Source organism: Lepidothrix coronata, unplaced genomic scaffold, assembly GCF_001604755.1.
Source record: "Lepidothrix coronata isolate B3197 unplaced genomic scaffold, Lepidothrix_coronata-1.0 Scaffold9, whole genome shotgun sequence".
Lineage (NCBI taxonomy): Eukaryota > Metazoa > Chordata > Aves > Passeriformes > Pipridae > Lepidothrix > Lepidothrix coronata.
In genome coordinates, this window is record NW_016690189.1 from 8,266,494 (window position 1) to 8,290,156 (window position 23,663).

At 41.1% G+C, this 23,663-nt stretch overlaps 2 protein-coding genes across 5 annotated transcripts in view; one reads left to right on the forward strand and one right to left on the reverse strand.

The window, feature by feature from the left end:
• Positions 1–20,450, reverse strand: part of FGD6 (FYVE, RhoGEF and PH domain containing 6) — a 71,436-nt gene extending 50,986 nt beyond the window's left edge. For both annotated transcript variants that reach the window (XR_001873076.1, XM_017804538.1), the window contains exons 1-2: positions 20,289–20,450; positions 8,761–11,197 (exon numbers count right to left, since the gene is read on the reverse strand). Coding sequence is in view for 1 of the 2 variants with exons in the window: in XM_017804538.1 (XP_017660027.1) it covers positions 8,761–11,197; positions 20,289–20,301 (2,450 nt within the window). In the remaining variant the exon portion in view is untranslated. The remainder of the gene's footprint in view (positions 1–8,760; positions 11,198–20,288) is intronic.
• Positions 20,451–20,633: 183 nt separating this feature from the next.
• The window catches only part of VEZT (vezatin, adherens junctions transmembrane protein), a 65,561-nt gene continuing 62,531 nt past the window's right edge, over positions 20,634–23,663 (forward strand). For 2 of the 3 annotated variants that reach the window (XM_017804425.1, XM_017804426.1), the window contains exon 1: positions 20,634–20,738. In XM_017804425.1, coding sequence (XP_017659914.1) covers positions 20,703–20,738 — 36 coding nt within the window. In that variant the 5' untranslated portion in view covers positions 20,634–20,702. Of the gene's footprint in view, positions 20,739–21,250; positions 21,479–23,663 lie in introns of those variants that run through there. The other variant, XM_017804427.1, reaches the window with a different exon arrangement.

Sequence of the window (23,663 nt, forward strand, 5' to 3'; positions counted from 1 at the left end):
TATCCCAACAGAGGTGCCAAAAGGAGGTGATGTCATTGCAGCAGAACATAATCCAAGAGGATACAAGGGGACAGTCTTGAACATTGGTACTGGAAACACTGGGGGAAAACCCAGAGATTTAACCCTTGCCTGGAAGCTTATACAAGGGAAGCAGTCCCTGCATTGGTTCTTCCTGTCACCATCAAAAACTGTCTCACAGAATAGGTAAAGAGAATTTATTCATAAGCATACTTCACGGCACAATTTTAGAAAGCATGGTCTAAAAAAGCTGCAAACAGCTCTCAGATTATCCTCTTACAGAAATGTACAGCAGAATTTACACCATTTTGCCTTTTTCCCTTATCATTAATTCTTGTTTCATAGGGAGAGCTGCAATGCTCACAGACCAACACTTTTGGAAAGAGCTCCTGGCAAAACCAATATAAAACAGGACCAGCAAAATATGGCACCCACTTACAGTCAAGACCTGCTGTTCTAACTTCTCTCAGTTCACAGAACAGTCCCTAATGGGGAAGGACAGCAGAATCAGAAGAAAAAGAACACTTTACTTTCCAGTCACACAAAAAAGAAAAACCACAACACAACTCCAGCACACATTAAATAGATTTCTGGAAAACTATAAATAAAATGTGATAAAAATCTCAAACCAAACATTTCAAATAGGAAAGAGAAAACTTATACTAAGTAAGAACAAAGCTTCCTATGAACATCCAATTCAAACAAACTTGACTTTGCTTTGCCAGGGCTACCATGACATTCCAATGCATAAATAAGTCTGTTCACTAACATCAGAGTTTATGCACGCAACTATCTGCATGGAGAGGAGCTGATGCAGCTTCCTAAGTAGTATGTCAGAAAACAGAAGGTGAAATAGTTTGGTTCAGATCAACACAGACTAGATGCAGAGAATAACTGAGCTGCTAAGATTGACTTGCGCTCTTTTTTTCCTCTAACTTTTTGCACTGATTAGGAGAAGAACTCCATGCAGTTGAAATCCCTAAGCCACAAGGCTCAGGTAGCAGCTATCAAAATGGCAGGTTTGGTAAAAACTCCTTTTATTTATTCACATGCATCTGTAAGACTTCTTTAGCCCACTTCTGCTTGAGCAGAGCAGTTTTTCATAAGCATGAAGATATTTTAAAGGAAAACTAAAACTTGTATAAACTTAATATTTCTAAACAAAACTTACTGGATTCTATCATCTAATATAAAATCAGCATTGCTTAACCTAGATTCTGTCTAGTGCACTGAAACAACGTAGCTGCACATTTTTGTACATCTATTTGTTAACTTGTCTTTAACATTTGTTGACTGTCTTTAACTGGATCAAACATAAATGTTGAGTAAATGTGACATATTACTATATAAAAACCAAAGTTAATATTTTGATTGCTTACTTTCAACACTTATTTTGTGCCACCCAAAAATCTTTTTTACATCTACTATTACATTAGAATGCAGTTGGAATATCACCACACCACAAAGCTTCACAAACACATTTCCTGAGCAAACGCTGAAAATAACCCACAGGAAAAGGCTGCTGTGGAACATATAAATGGGTCGTTCATCAATTCTCATGTCACATTTGACTCTCCTTTCCATATCTGAGGTACTCTCTGGAGTTACATTTTGTTAATTTATACCACGATTGGCAAATAGAGACAGAGAGCACGTGTTGGAGGTGGGGGAGAAAGGCCAACATCAGTGACATACGCAGTGTTAACTGAGCTTCCTTCCCCCATCTTACGGAAAAGGAAATACAGATGAAGAATGCCAAAATTAGGAAAAACACAAACATGGAATAAAAGAGGAAAGAAAACGATAAAGAGTTGGAGATTAGTTGATGAAAGAGCGTGACACTGAGTTCCTGTTACCATACGCAGGGGGTTCAGAAGCAGGCTAAAGGACGCAGCAGCTTTACGTGCTGCTTTCCTTACTTCACGCTCACCCACATCACACTAAGCCACCCTCCAGCTGAAGGCAAGAGCTGACATGTTGAGCTGAGGAAACGTCACTGGGAGGAAGGACGAGGACATCCTTGTATTGTACCAGGGGGAACGATGGGAACAACAGAGTTAGGACACTTTTGCCATCTGTGGTGAGCATTTCTTCAGTAGGAAACACAGGATAGCACAGTTTACCCTCAAAATGGCTCTTTTAATGCAAATGGACTGCATGTTCTTCAAGGTTAATGTGATGTAATTGTCCAGGCTGCATAAGACTATGACCAAAGTAGCCACCAAACCTTTCAGAGAGTGAGATGGATTCACCCAGCAGCTGGGCAGCACGTGCTGGCAGCGCCCGCCTCATCACTGCCAGGACCATCTCACTCCCTCTCATACACACAAGTACACCCAGCCCTAACTACATGCAGTAAAAAGAAAATGTCAAGAACTTAAATCACATCTATTTTTATGTAGCACTTGTAACATCACCTGACAAATTACAAGACTTTCATTATTGCACCTCCAACTCTGTCAGAATTTTCCCTAAGTGCTCTGGTTGTATCAGCCTACTTCGCCCACCTCTTTCTTTTACCAAAATCAACAGGGAGCCCTTGAAAAGAGGGATGAAACAAACACCAATGACAGAAATTCTCTTTCATGACAATCTTGGAGATCTTCACAACTGTTTTCATTTCATAAGATCTTTTAAATCTTTTCATGACTGGATTGCATACTAGAATAATAGTATTGGAAAAATGCAGTTCTCCAAGTCCTTTCTCTCCCTCATTAAAGATGGAGAGGATCAGACCTCAGAATCTCTCCCACTGTCAAACGGATTAAATCAGCACATCTCAAAAAACATATTTGCATGAGAATGTGTGAAGATTCTATTAAAGCAAGAAAGTTCCTATTTATTCTGATTTTTAAGAAAATTTAAAAAAGGGGAGAAAGATGTCAGCATAGTTCTACCAGCTTGCTTTAGAAGATTTGAGTATTCTTCCAGAGTGCATATGTTCTTCTTATAGTATATGCATTTTATTTCAGGTTGTACAACAGTTTAAACTGTAAAGCTGTATAACCAAAAGCCACCCCAACACTAAGGAAACCTTCTCTTACTAGAAAAGCAGACCATGAAGACACTGATTCACATAAAGTTTCTTGGAAGGAAAGAAAAGAAAACCCACAACAGCCCATATGCTTTCCTGAGCAAAAAAAAATCACTGCAAGTCTTTCATGTAGTTTCTACATGCTACCCTAGTAGTATAAAATAATTAACTTGACACTACATAATAGAGTAATTCTAGACATCAGGTTCCCAGCACCTGCATGCACCAAATTCCTTCCCAAGGTCCTTATGTCAAACATCGATATTCCCAAGTAACAGTACTACTACCACTTCTCACCAACACTGATTTGGACTCTAATTAGATGCACATAGCAATTACAGAAGTTGTTTCCTCATAGTCTGTAAAAACAAAATGGTTTATTCCTTATATCCACTAGCCAGGAATTCCTTTGTCCATTCCCAGCTCCGGGACTGCCAGAGCGGCTCTGCATTCAGCCTCGAGGGGGACAGGAAGCGGAGATCTGAGCCATCTGACTCACTCTTTACTGACAAGCCCTCAGAGCTGGCAGAAGCCTACCAGCTGCACAACATACGTGAGAAAGGAGGTAGGGAGGGGAGAAGAAAAAAGCAGGCTCAAGGAAGCAGAACGCAAAAAGAAAGCCAGTGATAACACATGACTAAAGATAATGAAGCCTGATGGGAAACCTAAACAGCCTATTATCAAAGCTATTCCACTAAAACCTGATGGACAATTGCAAAGAAAGAAATTTATGTACAATTAAGGGTGGCAGAAGCCAGCTAGAAGTACAGGGGATGTTGAAGACAGGACAAGACCACAGAGCTGATGCAGGAGAAGGAGCCTACCTTTCTCAGATCGGAAACTAATCCATTATAATCTTTAGGAAACAGATGAAATAAAAAAAAAAATCCACATACTTGGCCTCTACTTATCAAGAAATGACATTCTTCAATAAAATTCAGTAAAAAGTGGTTTTTAACGTATAACACCTCCAATACCTAAAATGTATTTTATGCATTCAAATCTCAGAATAAGTGTTTGAACATTTTTTCTAAATGCTATTTAGACCCTCCAGTATTTTATTAATTTAGTGTTTCTGAATGGAAATTTTACAATTGCAAAAAACCCCCTTCCTAAACACAGCCAATCCCTAAACAGCACCACATTTATCTGGTGCAATACTGCTCATCAGAAGCATGTCTCAACCCTAACAAAGTTCAGTATATCAAAGAGGAATATGTATCAAACCAAAGTGCTTAACCACACAGCTTTCAATATGAAATGCAATATTCCAGGAAGGCTTTCATGGACACTTAATTGACCTCTGGGGACTCAGTCACCAAAGCAGAATTTAGTATGGAAAACCAAACTTACATTGTGCACTGAGATGCTCATTTCTGGAAAACCAACAGATGATTTTAAATCAGTAGGTATGGGGAAAATAAGAAGTAATATTCAATTATACCACCCTTAAGATTTTAAAGGATTGTTGTTACATGGTACTCCTCCCTCCCTTGCCCTTTCCAAAGAAAAATTCTAGCCAGAAACACAATGACACAGCTATAAATTTTGTCAAAACCAATTAACATTTGCAACATCTTGAAGGAACACTGTCAGGAGTAGTCAGTAAATACAGTATGCTATTCCCGGAAGGGTGCAGGAGCAGACTCACTCAACCTGAAATACAATTCTCTTGCCTAGAACAATGTAACAAATACCAAAAGGAAGGCCACAAGATCCAAAAAAGTTTAAGTTTCTGTTTTCTGCAGCATGACAGACGTTCCAAGGCATATTCATTGTTCCTTTGCATCTTTAGATTGCTGGACAAATGTACGTTAAATGTTACTTTTAGTTTGTAAGGAACATTTTGCTGTCCTCTTCAATAAAAAGTTTGTCACTAAAACTAGAATAACCATAAATATTATGAATAGAATAATGCATAAATATTTTTCTTTCATTAGGAAGTTTTAAAAGAATGGTGTTACTTCAAAGCAGAATCATTACAACTACTGGTCTCTGACAACATTAAAATGAATTGTGGCGGTACCAGCATCACTGACTTTTCACCTCACTTTTCATGCCCAAACCATTCTTTTCTAAAAAAAAACAACCCAAAACAAAACACAAACCAAAACCAAACTAAAAAGCACAAAACACATCAAACCCAAAGAGCTGCCTTCCGTGTTGTTATCTGTGACTGGATAGTGATATCTAAAACCTCTTTTACATTTACCAGTACTTTTTCTATCCCATAGCATCTAGTCTTCACTCACTTTGTTTGAAGAGTCCTCATAGTAACACATTCACATAAATTTTCCATTTTAAATTTTCAGTCAAACAGGTAGGCTAGGGCAAAATAAATCATCTTTAAAAACCATTTCAAAAGACTTTCTTTTTCTACAGTGGAAACAAAACATGGATTATCTGCTCCCAAGGTACTGTCATTACTTACTTTGAGAATATTCTCCTGAACTACTTAACAAACTAAACCCATCTGTCTCCTGTCAACAGCGCCTGTCCCACCTCGGTGGTTCACACAACATATCAGGACCCTGGGCTCTCTTCCTTTCAAAGCCAAGCCCATCTCCAGTAGCAAGGAGGCTGACATCAAATAACTCAGAAATCAAGTGGTAAGTAAAAACTGATACCTAACATTAACTACTCAGGCCTGCCATTTGCATTTAAACCCCTGCGGGAAGGCCCAAGCAAACAAAACATATCTGAATTAAATAAGACATATGAAGTTCAGGTAAGAGTGTCAGAAGCCATTACCATTCTCCATTAAAGCATACTGGTTTCATGAGAATGGGATCATGAGGAAATTTGTTAGTAACCACAAAAACACTGGGTACATTATGAAAACTTTATTTCTTCCTCCAGCAAGAAATGTAACATGAGGTAAAGACACCACTGAACTCTTCTGGTAATGGCAAGCCTGGCATTCAGACTTAATATCCTGACTATGCTATTACGACTAGAGGCGCAGGTAATTGGTCTGAATTTCTCAGAAGAACAATCTCATTTGTGCATTGGCTTTAATCATAACATAATTTGCTTTGAAATCCCCATTAGCAGTGCATTACAGGAATTTTATGTGCCATGATCTATGAAAAAGAGCTAAGTGCGTGTTCTGACAGGCTGGGGAAAATGCGAGCAGCTATTATTTCAATAACAACAGCAGCACTGTTTCCCTAACATTTACCTGGCCCAGAAAATGATAAAAGGTTCTTACAGAACTATGCAGAAAGGGTAAGACAACTTTGATAAAGAAGCTTCAAAGGATTTGAGATAACAATGGATGGGAAAGCTGGAGAAGCTGCTTACCTGGTTGTGTTTGGGCGAGGACCCTTACACCCCCCCAGGGTAGAGCCAAAATGAATACTAGTCCCTGCTCTTCCAGCAGCAGCTGATTTGGGTCTGGAGACCACTGTATCCTTGTGTCACCCATTTTCCCTAAGGATTTCTTTGTTCCCTAAGATCTATTGAATTAACTGCATACATTAATTATTTCCTAAGGTAGTTTCCAACTATGTAATTTAGTTTAAAATAAACACCTAAATGGCTCTGGTTATGGTTTTCTGTGTGTGCTTTTTAAAGAAAAACACAACACAAACCCAGTTGTGCCAAGAATATCCAGTTTATGGAGCAGCAGGTTCAGATGTGGCAGGGAGACCACTTAAATCCTCATATCACCATTGGTACTGGGGAAAGTTTTTGTGGCGAGGGAATAACTATAAATCTCACACACTCAGCCAGGTAAGAAAACTATGGAATTTCACTAAAGGAGCAACTGCAATCTCATGTCTACCATGCTTAATACAGCAAAACTATCCTGTTCCTAAAGCAAAGACAGTTATTCTCACCTGGATTCAGAACCACATAACACAAAGCAAAATAGATCACATAAACACATAAAATATGTCCTTCTTTAAATTTGGTTTCACCCTTCCTAGGTACACCAAATCAAGTGAATTCCAAGAGAGCATGATCAAAATCCCTGAAAGATATCCAAATATTGGATTTAAACAAAAAGCATATATTCAGTCACGAATTTAAAGTATACCAAAGACAAACCCAAGAAATACCCTGCTATAAACAAGAAAAATACTGAACAACCACATGAATAAATATACCAATGCGGAGCCCATAACCTGAAATCCTACTTTCCACGATAAGGCTTCATGCTTTCCATCAAACAGTCCCATGTTGATAATATTAACTCTAAAAACAATTATTAACATGGGATGCCCCTTAATATATTTGTCTCTTCCTATATAAGAGAACATGCTCCTCCAAAGAACGACCAAGTCCCAGATTTTTGGGGGCATGTGTTTGCTATACATACATCCAAAATGAAACAAAGCTTAGTAACTCTCAGTGACAAAATGAAGTTAAGTGTGACTATCTTAAGCTGTTTCATTTATTCCTGTCATTATGCACAGTGTAAAGAAGTTTACTGAGGACTTTGAAATATATAGGTCACGTATTTCATTCAAATCCTTATTGTTGCTTTGAGACAAATTTTTAGGATCTCTAAGACAAACTGATTGGCTGAAGTTAAAAAATTGAATGATACCATATTAAGTCAAAACAACACTTCACCTGTTATCACACTGACGGACAAACTAAGTGATGTTATTTAGGGAGAACATACAAGCCCAACCACTCTCTGTGGCCCATTCCTCTTCCCAAAATCCACAGTCACAGAAATATAAATATTAAAAGATCTGTTCCTGCCTATTTCATTTAGCACCCATTTTGGACATAGAATCACACAATCATTAAGGTTGGAAAAGACATCAAAGATCTTTAAGTCCAACCATTAACCCAGCATTGCCATGTTCACTGCTAAACCATGTCTCTTGAGTGCCACATCTAGACGTTTCTTGAACACTTCCAGAGACACTGATTCCACCACTTTCCTGGGCATCCTATTCCAATGCCTGACCATCCTTTCGGTGAAGGAATTTTTCCTGATATCCAGTCTAAACCTCCCCTGGTGTAATAGGAGGACGTTCCCTCATATTTATGAATTTGTCCAATCCCTTTTTAAATCTGTTGGTATTATCTGTCTCTACCATCTCCTGAGACAAAGAAGCACAGCAGCAACCTGCAGACTTACCAAACCCCATCACACTAATACCCTGTATGAGTCACACAGAAATCGTGCTTCACTACCACCTTTGCTAGGAGCAGACAGATACAGAAGGCTCACTATATTCAGGAAGAGGCAGTAGCTTCTGTTATACCCAAAAAAGCTTTCAAGACCTGACAAAGAATTTACATACCCAAAAGCTTGTCTGCTTTTCCCAGCTCTATCAACTGATCTAAAAATATATTCATTCTCCCTATAAACCTAGCAACTATGTACTCTATGGACGCTTATTTCAGTTCATCCCGAGACCAGTAAGGTTCATTCCTCCTCATTGAAGTATTCTTGGATGTAAATACATGACTGTATCTGATTTGCTTTAATTAAATCTGAAAAAGCACATAAGTAAGTTTTCCAAATTTTGAGGAACATGAGGAATAATTACTTTTCCTCTTGACTCTTTACCAAGTGCAAGCAGTTTTCAAAACAACAAAAATATACAGAAAGATATACAGCAACAACTGTCCTGCTGATACTTAACGAAAAGGGTACAGCCTCCCAAGTCATCATTTAACCATATTTCCAACCAACAGAGTTACAATGGAGCTGTTTAACTCCCCTTTGCTTTTTGTTTTACCTGTCAAGTCTCCAACGCCTGTTTGTAGCTTCACCAAGTTCCTCAGCCTCATAGAAGCCAGTGCTCTGGTCTTCCACGCTGCTGGAGTTCTGCCATTCAAAACAGAGATTTCTCCTAGCACCCACAGCAAAAGGCAAGTTCTCATACTCAGGTATTTCCTCATAGTGACGCACATTCTCATACTCTGGAGCACAAGTGCTGGTTACAGAATTCAAATGCGTTTGTGCCAGATTCTCCCCCAAAAGTAAATGTCTATCTAAAGACTCCAGCCTTTGGTTACTGCGCATCTCAGGTTGACTCCTGTTTCTCTGCCTCTTCTTCTGCAGCGCCGGACTACTTATTTCTACAGAATGTGCCTTGGCAGATTTCGCTTTCCTTTCACTGCCTACAGACGCTATATTCCTGTTGTTACCACTTCCATAACCGTCCCCAGTGGAAAGGTTGGCAATAGCACTATCCACTGACTGGCTGCCTTTAGACAGAAATTTTTGGAAGTCACTTTTCATTAAGCAAACTGATAGTTTCATGTTCAGAAACTTCTTCAAGCTACTTTTCTTCTGATGGTCTTTGCAGGGCTTGTCTGTCCTGTCCATGTCCACAGCAGAGAGAGACTTGGCCCTAGGCTTTGTCACAACACTGAAGTGGTTGAAGCTGTTAGCAACGTTAGCAGTTTTTAATGATTCAGAATTTCCTGGAAATGGAAGAATAGGATGAGGTAACTTCCAAACGGGTTTCTCAGAACGTTTGGGTATATCACAGGATGACAGCGCACCTTGCTCCTTGGCTCGTGGATGTGTGAAGTGAGATCCTTCCAGAACACTGTTTGATTTGTTCTCACTGGAGGTGTAGGAACTTTTGTCCACAAGCTCTGCTGAGGCAGCTTTTTTCAGAAGGCCAGCAGCTGGAAGACTGTGCCTCTGTGGTTTCTTAGGAACAACTTTTGGAGAATTCTCATCCTTTATTTTAACTTCTTTATTTTCCAAGTTTTGTGGGGATATGTGGAGGCTACTGGAAGCAGATGAGTGCTGACTGCAAGTCAATTTGAGCTGCTTTGGCAAACTCATGGACAAAGTATCAGACCTGACAAAGTTAGTCCTTTTGTCCACAGCATCTGGCATACTGCTGTCATCTGTTACCTCATCCATTGAGTTAACTAACTTAAGGTCTGTATCTAAAGAGCATTCAACAATTCCCACTAAATCAGAACTTTTGTGTAACAACTGAGACAAAAGATTTTGTGAAGCTGAATCTTCCACAGCAGATTCCTTCACATGATGCATTTTGTCTGCGTGGCTTCGAGTTATCTCACATTTTTCAGGATGAAGCACTTCTGTATTATTGTTATAACAAACACTTTGACCAAGGACATTAATTTTTGCTGGGTTTTTAAAGCTTTGGTCCACAAGCCCATAGGAATCTTTCTCTGAATTGGATGGTTCCTTTGTTCCTTCTCCTGTGGTGTCTATGCCATCCTGACGGACCAGACATGCGGCACGTGGCTTTCTTGGCTTAGGGATAGGAAGCACTTTTGAGCTCAAGAGTGAAGATGTTTCAGGGGAAGCTTTATTAGCACCTGTTTTCATCCCTACTTCACCTGAAAACATACTATTGCTACTTAAATTTTCATTTTCTAAGATTTCCTGGTCCAATGGGCAATAACAACTGTGGTTATTTTCAGTCAAACTGGGACAAATTTCAGACATCTGAAACTCATCAGCAATGATCTTACCGTCAGTATTTTGTTGCTTTCCTTTAGCTACCTCAGAAGATGATGAAGACTGTACAAGTTCCATAAACTCTATTTTAAAAACCTTCTTGGAACTGCTACCGTCCCCTTTGTCAAGTTTGTCTGCATGCCTATCCCTTACAGGACTGCTGCTAGGAAATACACCGTGAGTTAGGACATCCTTAAGCTTCTCTTCCGAAATGCTGGCTTTCAAAACCACCCGACTTCTATTTCCCAGTTTTTCATTGTGACTATCGCCCAGAGATGCTGCATTTCTTTCAACAGCTTTGATGTTCTCTAAGTTTTCAAAGTGCTCAAGAATGATCTGGGTTTTACAGGTTTTCTCTCCACTTTCAAGTTTATGAAGGCATTCAAATTTGCAAGATGACACGGGTAGAATATATGTTGTGTTGCCAGTGCTCCCTTCTGAGGTTTCATTTTTATAGTTCAAGTGGTCTAGCGTTTGAGAAGAATCTTCCCTGTGCTCCTCAAAGCTTTTTGTGCTTTTTCGTTTAGACGATGGAGGTTTAACTTCAGGAATGGATGAGCTCTTGAGAACCTTTGGTTTTGGTGCAATTGTTGGCTTGGTTTTCCTTGCTGCTTGTATCACACCAGAAAGTACAACATCAGGCTTCGGTGCAACAGGTGGAGGTGTTGCTTTGTGTCCTACCACAAATTTTGGTTTGGGGGCCACTGGTGGCTTCTTAATTTCTAGGAAAAATGGAAAACAAAGACTTTAGTCACCACTGCCTACAAAACAACTTCACCTGCACTGCAGTATTATTGGAAGTTTTGTAATATTAACTTGTGATCTACAAGATCTCAGTGTGTGTATAAATACATTTTTCCTCTTAAAAGCATACCTCCCTCCCCTAACACCACTTTTTTTACTAGTTGCCTTTCTTTGTTTGAATAGGCACAACAAAGAGTGGTAGGAAAAGTCTTCAAAGGTAAGTTTTTGTTAACAAATATTTTAACTTAATATTAAGTGTATGTCCTTGCTCAGATGCTAAAGTATGATGCTAAATAAAAACAGAGCAGATTAGCCTGGTTTTGTAGTTTGAACCATTATAATATAATTTTTAAATGGTGTAAGTATATTAAGTGCCACACGTATAATAAGCCATGAAGATAATGGGACAGCTAGGCTAAGTACCAGGGCAGTTCTGTCCCTTCCCCCACAACCTTTGGAAATGTGTAACCTAAAATTCCTCTTTCCCTTCCTCTTCTCTTTAAACAATATTGAGGTGGATTACTCTACCAGTTGCAAAACCAACAGTTCAGTGAAATGAGTCTGTGGTGTGAAGTTAATGCAGTAATTTGGAGCAAGTCACTACTTTTCTATTGTAAAATGCTATTTCTATACCATTTATGAAATTACTCTTCCCAACATGTTACTGTCTGACCTAGAAGCAGTCACCACTGCTATGACTTACCACCCACTTGATAGCACAAGATGACAAACCCTGAGGAGAGCACACAGCAGGAAAAGGAGCTAATGAGGAATTTGTAGATTATGGATGTTTGATCCTGTTGTTTGTTTTGAGTGGTTTGGAGATTTTTTTGTTTGTTTTGTGGTTGCCTTTTTTTAAGGTATGTCTGAAACATTTTAATATTGCAGGAGATTATTTATGACCAATTCATTTCCACACGCTGGAATAATTTCAGATTTCTAAGTGCTTTCAGTGATTTTTTTATATATACAAATTGATTTATAAAGTAAACGAGTTTCTCATGCTGTTTATGTATTACCTCTGTACTTATTACCTTTGTTTTGAATAATATTTTGGTATACTTTCAGGAAGTGATACATACGTTAAATAAAACCCTCAAGAAAACACACTAGTTAATGTTTCACATGCAAAGAGATAGGGTAAGCCATTGATTTATTACTCCCTTTCAACTGTGGGTTTGGTGTTTGGTTGTGTTTTATCACCATTATTATTATTATTATTACAGATGTGCAACTGTATCCTAATCTCTAGCCTAGAAATATGAGAATCAAGCTTCAAAATTTTCAGGCTGGGTCCCTTTTCTGGTTGCAGTTTGTTTTGTGAGGTTTTTTGTTTTGTTTTAAGCAATCCAAATGATTTTAAAAAAAGAAAATAAAACAAGGCAGATGCCCTCAGTTGCAAGTATTTCCCAAACAGTAAGCCAGTAGGCAGCCAGAAACAATGTCTCTACTATAGAAACAGGAAACCTGTGTTTTTCTAGAACATTAATCATTAGATGGTATCCAGACTGACTTCGCTTACACTCAGAACAGCTGTCCTTGATGCCATTATATTAGCAAAAAGGTAAACCTGATGGCAGAGAAAACATTTGAGGGATTTTGCAAGAGGGAGCCCAGAATTTCTTTCCAAAGGTACAGCTCCTTATGGCCACTGACAACAGTAACCCAACTACCAGCTACTGCCGAGGCTATACTACCTTCTGCTTCCAATGTAAAGACAGGTTTCCCACAGAGAGAAGAGTCAACAATTTGCTAGGGGGGGAAAAAAAAATTAACCCTTTGGATGGGTAAACACTGATCTCAAACAGCAGAAGAGAACTGTACACTCACTTTCAGACAAGGCAACTGCCTATTCAGTTGGAGAAGGAAGTGATGGCAGTAAAAAACAAGGAAAGGATGCCCAGTTTGTCACAGAACAGAACACAGCAGTAGACCTGGGCCACGTTCAGTAATATTTATTAAGCTATTAAAGCTCCCTGAACACAGGAGAGAGACAGCTTGATTTGGAATCCTTCCTGATGCGAGAGGAACAGATTGAAGACTCAGGAGATTAAACATTGGCTAGGTAAGTGATATCCTGCGGATTATTTGTCCTGCTCTGCAAACTGAGGTCCATAAATCTTGCAAGTTTCACTCAGTAGTGGGAGTGCCTAACATTTTGGATAGCAACCAAACTCACTCACTCTGCAGGGCTCTCAACTAGTATTTATTATGGAGGACACTCAGAAGTTATGACATGACACCACTACCTGAATATAAGACTTAAAACTAAAACGTGAAAATATACAGGAATGTGAAGAAAACAAACCCATTGTTCATACGCCAATGGCGGAAACCTGGATAATGAACAGAGCAAGAAAAATTCACTTCTGATAATAAGCACAATTCAATACGATTTCTGAAGCCTACTAGAATTCCTTAAATTACTTCAATGTTAAAAAGCATTGGGACAGACAGAAGAGACCGGCAAATTGTGTGGTATAATAAAGACACCACTGTCTGCTTTAAAGTGATTGCACATTTCATCTAGAGTAGATATGGCTCAATGTATTAACAGGCACATTACAGTCTCGGTATCAATACAGATTTGCAGTCAACCACTCAATCAGAAAGGAATGTGATGAAGAGCCCTTTCAAACATAAATGTGACGTGAGAGAAAAGACTCCAAGAAGGGAATGCATACCAGTAGTTTTCCTCAACAAAATATCTTTGAGTTTCAGAAAAATACAAGTGATGAACTACTTAGAAAAAAAATTACAGCAGCTAGGTAAGGGTTAAAGTATAGTAGATTTCTATTAGAAATCAAGAATTAAAGTTCAGTTGATTATAAACTAATTTAATTTGCCGTGTGTGGATAAAAAAACCCAGTTCTACATAACACAGTGCTTTAAAAGGCACAATTTCTCATCCAGAATAGAAAGTAAACTAAGTAGGAGGCAACTCTTTATATATAAAGGTGTAAGGAATGACTAGAAGTCATATGAGAATGAGTTTTTGTTAAATGGCAAGCATAAGCAAGCCTCTTTGGTGAAAAACAATAAATATAATCATGGAAACATACAGCAAATGCATGGAGTGGTGAGTTGTTTGGTCAGTGGGTTTTTTCCTGGTGCCTATGGAATGGTTCACTTAAGAACAGAGATGGCTGGATATGCTTAAGAGAGTAAAAATTGAAGAGAATTTGGAAATCAATGTAGATAGTTATTTTATGAGAGCTCCATGCAGGTCTGCAGCTAAGCAGTAAATAATCTTCTGATAAATATAAAAAGATGAAGGGAGCCAAAAATATTTCTGCACCTAGCACATGCCAGACTGTTCGTGACATGCTATGTCACCTTCTGGCAATCTCAGAAATAACTATAGAAGTATCCAAGGTCTAAAAATTATGCCTCAAATCCTAAGAAAGCTCATCCAGCTTAATTCAACCAAGAATTTAAGAAGTAAGATGGTAACAGAATATATACTTATGTGAAAGATTTTTGATAACAGATGGCTAAAAGACCTGATGAGTTCCCACAGCTGACCAGTGAAGTTTGACAAGTTCAAACTTGGAACAAAGTTCTAAAATCATTATGAAACCTGAAGGGTAATCAACTACAGGAACATCTCACCTAGGGTTGTGGAGGAGCCACAAGCACTTACAGTCAACCTAAACTCACTCTCTGATATGTGTAGAAGTTTCAGAGGAAACTTTCGCTTGGACATTGGATTCTCTGGCTTGTCCTTCTCAGGAAAGTAGAGAATCACTAAGCTCTCCCCCCTCCAATCCTCACCCATTTCTCAGAGAGAATTCCTGCATCCAGGAATACCAGTAGTAAACCCAAATATAAGAGCAGAAACACAACATTTAATTTTCATAAACAGATTAAATGTTTAGGAGCCAGAGAAACTGTGAAGAGATATCCTCTGACTTGCTTGACTAAGCAAAGGAAGAAACCCATAAATAAAGCGACTAGCAATGCTCTCATCACCAACAGGAAATCTGCTACTCATCTAGGAACAGCCAACACCACACTCAGTGCTGAAGAAAAAAAAAAAAAGGAGCTTAAAAATACCAACACCCAACACCCTTAAAAAAAGTGGATTTAAAAGGGCATTATTTTTCTAACAATAAATAGCCATTAGAACTACCTATGCAGGTCAATGCATATACTCTGACTTCAGGTCACAGTACAGAAAATAGACATTTGCCCCTCTGGTGAATTATGTCCTCCAGCATGCTGAGGAAAAAGCAACACCCATTCTCATCCTGCTGAGCTCCTCTGCAACCGACACTTGATATTGCTTGACTGGCAAGTGTTCCTGCTCTTCCTTCGATTTGTTTTAGAGGAGGATGCAAACACCCTGAAGCAACTTCTGCTCTCAATCCTTTGGCCTTAAATTGTCCATTTCTGTTCTTCAGATTATAGGATTTGACAGCTGAGGACCTCACTTAAAAACAAAAACGCTCATGTGTCTTCTCTTATGCACTATCGTGAACAACCAGGAAAGCCAATAAGACAGTACAATCTTAAGCATTATTATTGCACAGCTTTAAATTCTTCACCTCAAATTTTTACCTCTTTTTATCTTGCCTGCTCAGCACGGGAATAGGGAGTAAAGATGATATATGAAGTTGAACTGAGGCAAAAAAATCAAATAGCACTATCTCTTTTAAAATAAACCCTACTATTGCTAAAGGAATGTTTTTCCCATGTTATATTTATGCTCATACTTTTGAGATTATGTTAACAAAATCTATACTTGAGAATAATAAAAGAGCAAGAACAAGTCATGTTCACCTGCATCTGTCCAAGAAACAGGGACAAGTGGTTCTGGACACTGTCATGATAACATAACTTAATATTCCTTTCCTTGCAATGCTCCAGGGGAACAGAGGCCCCTCTCCTGGTATTCAGGGTGCCCTATGGGATTATCTTGAGTCACCCAAGAGGTACACCAGGCATGATCCTGCAACCCATCCCAAAGCAATATCCTTTCTGAATCACGAAACAGTAGAAAAGCAGTAAAACAACAAATCAGCGTGACACCAGATTTTGACAGCAGCTGAACCTAAGCTTAAGGTACAGGTACAAGTTACTCTGGGGTAAGGAAAGGTGTGAGTTTAACAAATCAGCTACTTTATAGAAGGTGGCCATATGTATACTCTTATCTTACCACAAAGTAAATAAGGCACTTTATTCCTTTCGACCTACAACGTGACATCTATTTCACATACTACTTCACATATCTATTCCACAGGTACTAGGAAAAGGGCTTGGAACAGTTACCGCTCAGCAGCTGGCCTAAGGCAAATGTAGGTATTGGCTTTCTCATGGCACCTTGTTTACATATGCATACTGTATTCTCAGAGATAGGACATCACATCTGTAGGCTACATATGAAAATAATACAATGCCCAGAAGGTAATGCGCCAAGGAATCGATGTGTTGGTTTTTTCTCACATGAAGGAAGAGCTTGCCCCAACAGCCAACTTACTGACCCTGAGACTACTGGCATAAAACTACAACTCACAGACAAGAAAGCCAATCTGGCTTCTAAAGAGTATGTAGGGGGAGAGGTAATTACTGCTATATGTTTGGGATACACCGAGACATTATTGCAATAGCATTTAATGCACTGCACAGAGAAACAGTATTTTAAAACTCCCATTCTCCAGCAGCCTGAATGTTAATGACTTGTTACAAGGCTTTTCAGTTTAATTACTTTGCTTTCAGAAACAGAAAGAAAGTTTCATTAGGTAAACACCTCAGAAAGCATTGTGAGATCATTAATTTATTTCCTGCAAATGTATATTTATTTTTTCATTATAGAGAGGGTCTGATTTTCTCAGGTGCCATAATGCTCAAAAAAACAAAAAAAGGAATGAGTCATGACATCCTGGAAGATAACACATGTAGTTTGTAAAATACAAGGGAAAATTATCGTTCCTAAGCCACTACAGCTGTAGAAAACATCCTAAATAAACTGCAAAAGGAAAACATCAATTTCAAAATCTCAGATTGTTCACTGACTTATTGAAATAGAACAAGAAAGTCGGGGATAACTTTAGAGTAAGGACAAGAGATGAATAAACAACCTTTCCAGATCTCTGTGGAGACAGAGTTGAGTAACTCTAACAAGACTTGACATATTTGAGGGTTAAAGGGACATTAAACCCTGGAGGCCTCATTTTTTTCAATCCTTGAAAGCAATGAAGTTCGATTGGAAAAGTCATGTTGATTTTGTTTATTCTGTTCTTGCTATGTTTTTTTCCATTTGAACTACATTTCTGACATTAACATACACTACATTTTTCTCATTGTTGTTGTCAAATCCAATTTCAAGCCTAAGCTATACATTCTGCCCACATTAAATAAGCTGTACAGATCACATATAAGGACTGCTTCTTCAGCAAGAAATAATAAATGTCAAACTCATAACTCTAGCTTTTGTTTTTTTCCTTTTAAAGGCAAAGAACATACTTGAAGACAGCATAATAGTTTCAGGCAGAAAATGAGTAAATGTACATTCATTGACATTGTAGAATATTGACATATAGAATATGTCAATTGTAGAATTCATTGACATATAGAATACACAGGACACGAGAAAGCAATGACAGGAGAATAGCTATAAATGAAGACTGAAATCAATATACAGGTTGATCACTACAATAAAATAATCTTTATGTAAAAGTATTTGAAATAAGTGCTATATTTCCTTAGTTCCAACAAGTCCAGATTTATATACACATTTTAAAACATGTAAGCAACAGCTGTGGCAGTATTCCTTCACCTATCACTGAATTACATCCAGCTCTGGAGTGAGATCTGAAACAAATTTGTAGAGGAAATAGAAGAGATACACAGCAAGAAACTGAATGTGCACTGCATTATTTAGAAAGGCAAAAGGTAAGCTGGAGTGAGGTTAAGGCTGGGTTATCAATCTCAGGCCTTCTGCAACGTCTGTCCATGGACAGAAGCAGTGTTTGGTTTATGCAGCACAAACCAGAGTAACAAGTGAATTCACAATTAAATAATTTCAATATAGGAAATAGATCCTATAGATCACAGGACAGAAATTAAAATACAGGAGTTGGTAAGATTTTTGTGAGCAATAGCTTTATAAAGCATATCTATATATTTCAGGCACTAAGTTCTGCAGCAATACCAAGAGAAGGGTACTAAACCTTCAGAACAATCTGTCAGTCCTCAGCCTTCTCACACCCTGCTCATACCTATGAGCTTCTTTACTGAAATGTCAAAAGCTGTCACGATACTATCAGCAGGATCATGAATCTCAGATCTTGTTTCACCTGTTCCCCATTTGTTTTTTCATCTTCACATAATCCATCATATGCACAAAATACTCTCCACCCCCTCTTCAGTACTCGGCCCTTCATCCCCCTTCAATATTCCTCTTCTTCCCACCCACTAGGATTCTCTTTATGCCTTCCCCTTCAAATTCCTTGCTAAAATTCACACTTTTCATGATATTGTTCCACTTTTTTCTTACTGATATTCCTCAGCATCCCTTTCTCTTTTAGTTTCTAAGAGACTTTGCTCAAAAAAACCCCTTTCTCCTCACGTTCCCCACAAACACCACCACAACACACATCAAAACAGAGAAATTCGGTCACGCTAGCTAAACTCTAAAGTCCTGAGATCAGTTTAGTGCTTGAAAATCTGCCCGACTTTCTGAAACTTATTACCGTATCAAATTTTAACAGCCCAGCTCTAAGCTCTTGAGCACCCCCTAACACTTATCTTTTATTTGCACAGCTGTTTAACTCTTAAAAGACCAAGGGTGAGCTGCATTACCAAACAACGGGAACCTATAGTGCAGCAGTTAAGTAGAGATATCCTGCTTTATTACATGCTTTTTGAAATCTAAACAAAATCTGTCCTATATATTAAAAATGGGAATATATTAAGTGAAGCGGAAAGATGCATTAAATCGCTTTTTATTTTCCAGTAAATTCTGAATAATTACGAGAGCCCAGATAACTTAATTAACGTTGGAGACAATAACAATTTGACATACTTGAGAGGTAAACATTGAGAACAAGGTTGATGTGTCTGCCTAATGTCTGTTTATTGCGTTTTCTTTAGTTTTTTTTTTTTCAGGTTTACCCTGCAATTAGTTGTGTTTCCACCCAGTACATCATAATTTACACCACATATTTTCCATGCAGAAACTACTCTTATTCTCGTCTTCAAGCAGATAAGAAAGGAATCTATTAATCTAACAGATAAATGAAAAGAAGTACTAACAGCACACTACCGTGCAGGCAAATAAAATTCCCTTAAACACGGGGAGCTCTTGTTTTAAACCAAGAATTTGCCTCGAAGCTCTTTTAGTCATTAAATTGGCAGCGGTCAAGAAACGGGGGAGGAAAGGTAAGGAAAGCACTGAATCAGGTCAGTTCCAACCAGCAGCTGGAAAGGCCAGAAGCGAACGCATTCCCGTACCCCCGTGGGGCTCCAGCTTGCAAGAGCCCGGCCAAGGCAGGTACATCCCCGAAGCAAAGCTGCAGCTGGCAAACTTTTGCAGCTCCGCGGAGTCAGACGGAGCGACAGCCCTAGCCCCGGTGCTGGCTCTCCTGCCGGAACACCCGGCCCCCACCAGGCTCCCCCCGCCGCCAGCTCAGCCCCACGCGGGGTGCCCGCTCCGGACACGCGGGGCGGAGAGCGGAGCGCCCGGCTCAGCCCCGCGCAGCCCCGGCCGCCGCGGCAGGACGTGCCGAGGGCTGCGGGCTGATCCCCTGGGAAGGGCTGTCCCCCCGGCCGGGAAGGGCTTTTCCCCCCCGCCGGGAGCGGGTGCGAGGGTTCGCCCCCCAGCTCTCCCTTCGCTCTCCATCCGCCTCCCCCAGAGCGAGCCGGGGGCGCAGCGCCCGGCGCTGCCGGGACAGGGAACGCCGGCGGCTCCGGCTCCTGTCCCGTGGTGCAACCCTTTCATCCCCCCATCCCGTCCCGTTCCCGCTGCCGCGGGGCGAGCGACGCGACGCTTTCCGCGGGCAGGGAGACACGGACCCGCCGCCGGCCGGGCGGGAACCGCCGCTCTCCGGAGTTTCCCCGGACACTCACCAGCGGAGCTCATGGTGCTCCCCAGGCGCCGCGCCGCGCTCCCTTTCGTCCCTTACGCTACGGCCCCTCTGAGGGCCGAGGAGAAGGAGCCCATTGTTTCCCCGCGCCGCCACCCAGCCGGAGCCGCAGCAGGAGCAGCTCCCCCTTCGCTGTGCCGCTGCCTCATCCCGCCCCGCGGCTCCGGCTCAGCCAGCGCCAGCAGCGCCGCCACCACCGCCCAGCGGCGCCCCCTGCCGGGCCGCACCCCGCCCCGCCCACCAATCAGCACCGCCCGCAGGCGGCTCCCGCCGTGCCTTCTGGGAGCTGTAGTTCACCTCTGCGCCAGGCAGCTCTCGGCAGGGCGGGGCGGCTGACGGAGCGGCGGACTCGGTTTCCCAGCGTGCCCGCGGGGAGGGGGTGGCATGGCGGGCAAGGATGACACCGGAGTTCGACGAAGAAGTGGTGTTTGAGGTGGGCGCGGGGCGACCCGGCGCGGGCTGGGCCCGGGTCTCTCCGCCCCTCGTTGCGCCGCGGCCCGCGGGGGCGGCGTGTGCCGGGCGGGTCGGAGTGGCCGCGGGCCGTGAGGCGGGCGCGGGGCCCGGCCCAGGGCAGCGCCTGCCGCGGGCGGGCGGCGGCGGGCGGGACCGGCGGGAGCGGCGGGAGCGGCGGGTCGGGGCGGTGCTCGGCGTGCCCCGCGCCCCGGAGCAGCCCGGGGCCGGCGCTGCGCCCGCCGCGCAGGGCGAGGGCGCGACGGCTCAGCTCGGCGGGGCCGGGCGGTCCTTTGTGCGGCCGTGCCGCGCTGCCCGGCCCCGCCGTCGGGCGGCCGCGGGAAGACCTGTCGGGAGGGCCGTGTCTGCGCGGGGTCCCTCAGAGCCGCCCGTGGGCAGCGCTCGGACCCAGGAGGGGCGCCCGGCCGGCCGAGCTGAGCTGTGGGGTCAGGGCAGAGGTAGCGAATAGGAAAAAAAATTCTGCCTCTAAATTGGTGTCACTCACATAAAAGGTGCATTTCAGCACACAGTTGTGCAATGGACACTGAAACTGTCTTGTCTCTCTAGTGTTTGTGCTATTAAGGGATTTGCATAAAACGTTTACGGTTATATCGCGTCTTGTTAAATAATGGGTGTGCAATATCGTCTTGGCCTTATTTGAAACCGTGGCTAAATATATCAGCTGTTGCCGTTTGGTAACAAAATCGAGTCTGTTTGCAGCAGGTAAATGTATCATCATGGAGGGGACACGTGATTTTGCAGGTGTATAGAGAAAGTGATTATAAAGAAATGCTACCTTTAAAATGAATAATTATTATAGTAGTATTAGGGCTTCTCCTTTGGTCAGGATGCAAAACACTCCTTATATAAGGAATTACTTATTCTCAGGTATGTAAGCACTACATGTCTTTGGTCTGTACCACAAAGTTTTGTGTTCAGCCACAACCAATCTTGAATCCTAACAATAAGATCTGTTGTTTATATTGCTGCTATGTCAAATCACTTCCTTTAATACAATAAATCCATGGTGAGAATTTATTTCACAGGTAATGCCTGTGCTCTTAATTTCCTTCTTCAGTAACAGTAATACTCGTTTTACAGTTACACAGTTCTTCAGTTCCTGCAGCAATTACCATTTTGTTTGAAAAAGTTCTGCTGTAGAGAGTAAAAGATCCCCCTGCATATGACCTTCACTATTGTCTATGTGTTTTGGGAGCAGATTTCTGTCGCTAGTATTTATTTCATTTACTATGTCAAGTGTGTGTGTGTGTATGTAAATGCATGCTTTATAGATGTACTGAGTGACAATAACAGACCTGTCCTACATTATGGTACAGCATCAGATAAGCAAAGGTAGGACAAATGCGTGTTGTTTGGGTTGGTTGATTGCTTGGAGTGCAGAACTGGGTGAGCTACCGACTGACAATAATGGGCACTGTGAAACACACAAAAATTGTCTTCAGAACTGCTCAGCAGGGTTCATGCTACTCTAAAATGAAGGCTCCACAGAGAATTATGAACATACTTTGCGCAGGTGAGCTAGAGATGGAAGTTGGCAAGGAACCAAAAAGTTATTGCTGCAATGGATTTATTTTTTTAATTACTTTTAAAATTCTTTTTCTTGGGCCCCGAACTCTCCCTCTTAATTATTTATGGTTTCTGGTAAGCAGCTACACTTTCTCTGCACCTTAGCAGGTCTTTTCCCGTGTTCTTCAGGAGTCACTGTTGCAAGGAGGCCTCCAGCATTTAGGCCTCATTTGCTGTGATTGGCTGTTTTCCCTGTGCATTTGGAGCCCCCATGAGTAAGATCTTGATTAACGTTGTAAGGAGGAGTGGTGTGCTAACAAATGCGTGATCAGGAAAGAAATGGTCCTTCATGCTTTTCATACCCAACAGAATGGGTAGGAGAGAGAAGCAAAGCAAATGGAATATGCTTCACCTGTTTCACCTCATGGTTGTGCCCAGTGTTATTTTCTGCACGTTTTTCAGGTTACAGCTCTATCCAGCTGGCCCTGAATACATCAACAGCAGCTGTCTGCATTACAGATTTTGCAGCATCAAACAGATGATGGCCTGTTGATAGATCTTTATGAGCTTCCAAGGACCGATCATTTTTCTTACTATCAAAGTATCTTTTACATTAATTTAACTCTAAAGGAAGGGAAGCACAAACACAGCGTTGCTGCCCCAGGAGAGTAGTGTTTTCCATCCAGTTCAAGCGCCGGTGCAGATCATTGTGATTGAACAATAATGAATGATGGGCATTTACTTTATCCACTGAGTGCTGCCATTCTCTATCCAGTTTATAAATTAATTCCAGCAGCAACCAGCGATTTTCATTCACCGACTGCATAGTCCCAGCACTTCAGTTCTTGCGTTTGTTACAACCAGTTGCTCTTTTAATTAAAATGCTACAAATACTGGGGGGAGGAACAGAACCCAAGAAACACAGAGGTGCCCCTGATATGTTTGGCCCAGGCTTGTTTGCCAGCAGCATGTCAAATTAAAAATTGTGGCACTGTAGAGCAAATTGTACTAAACAGTGGAGGAACAATTCATGGTGTACTTTATTAGTGTCTGTCTTAATTTATTAAGGGAGATAATGAGATAGGAAATTTGATGTTAAGTTGCTTGAGATGAGTTTTTTTACAGAATGGGCTAGAAGACCAGAATGCTGCAATTACAGTGTACTTTGGAGTCCTCTGGAAAATTGCAGTGTTTTGTGTATTTATATGAGACTGGAATTGTGTTAGGTTTTTTTATTGTTTTTTTGGACAATGAAATCTCCTCCTTGTTTTCTTTTTCAGTTTTTTTGATGTATAAATTAAAGAAACTTCTTGTTCAAACTAGCTAAATTTCTCCATTGTTGTGCCAGTGGGGGGACTGTGTCAGAACGTGGTTGCTTTGA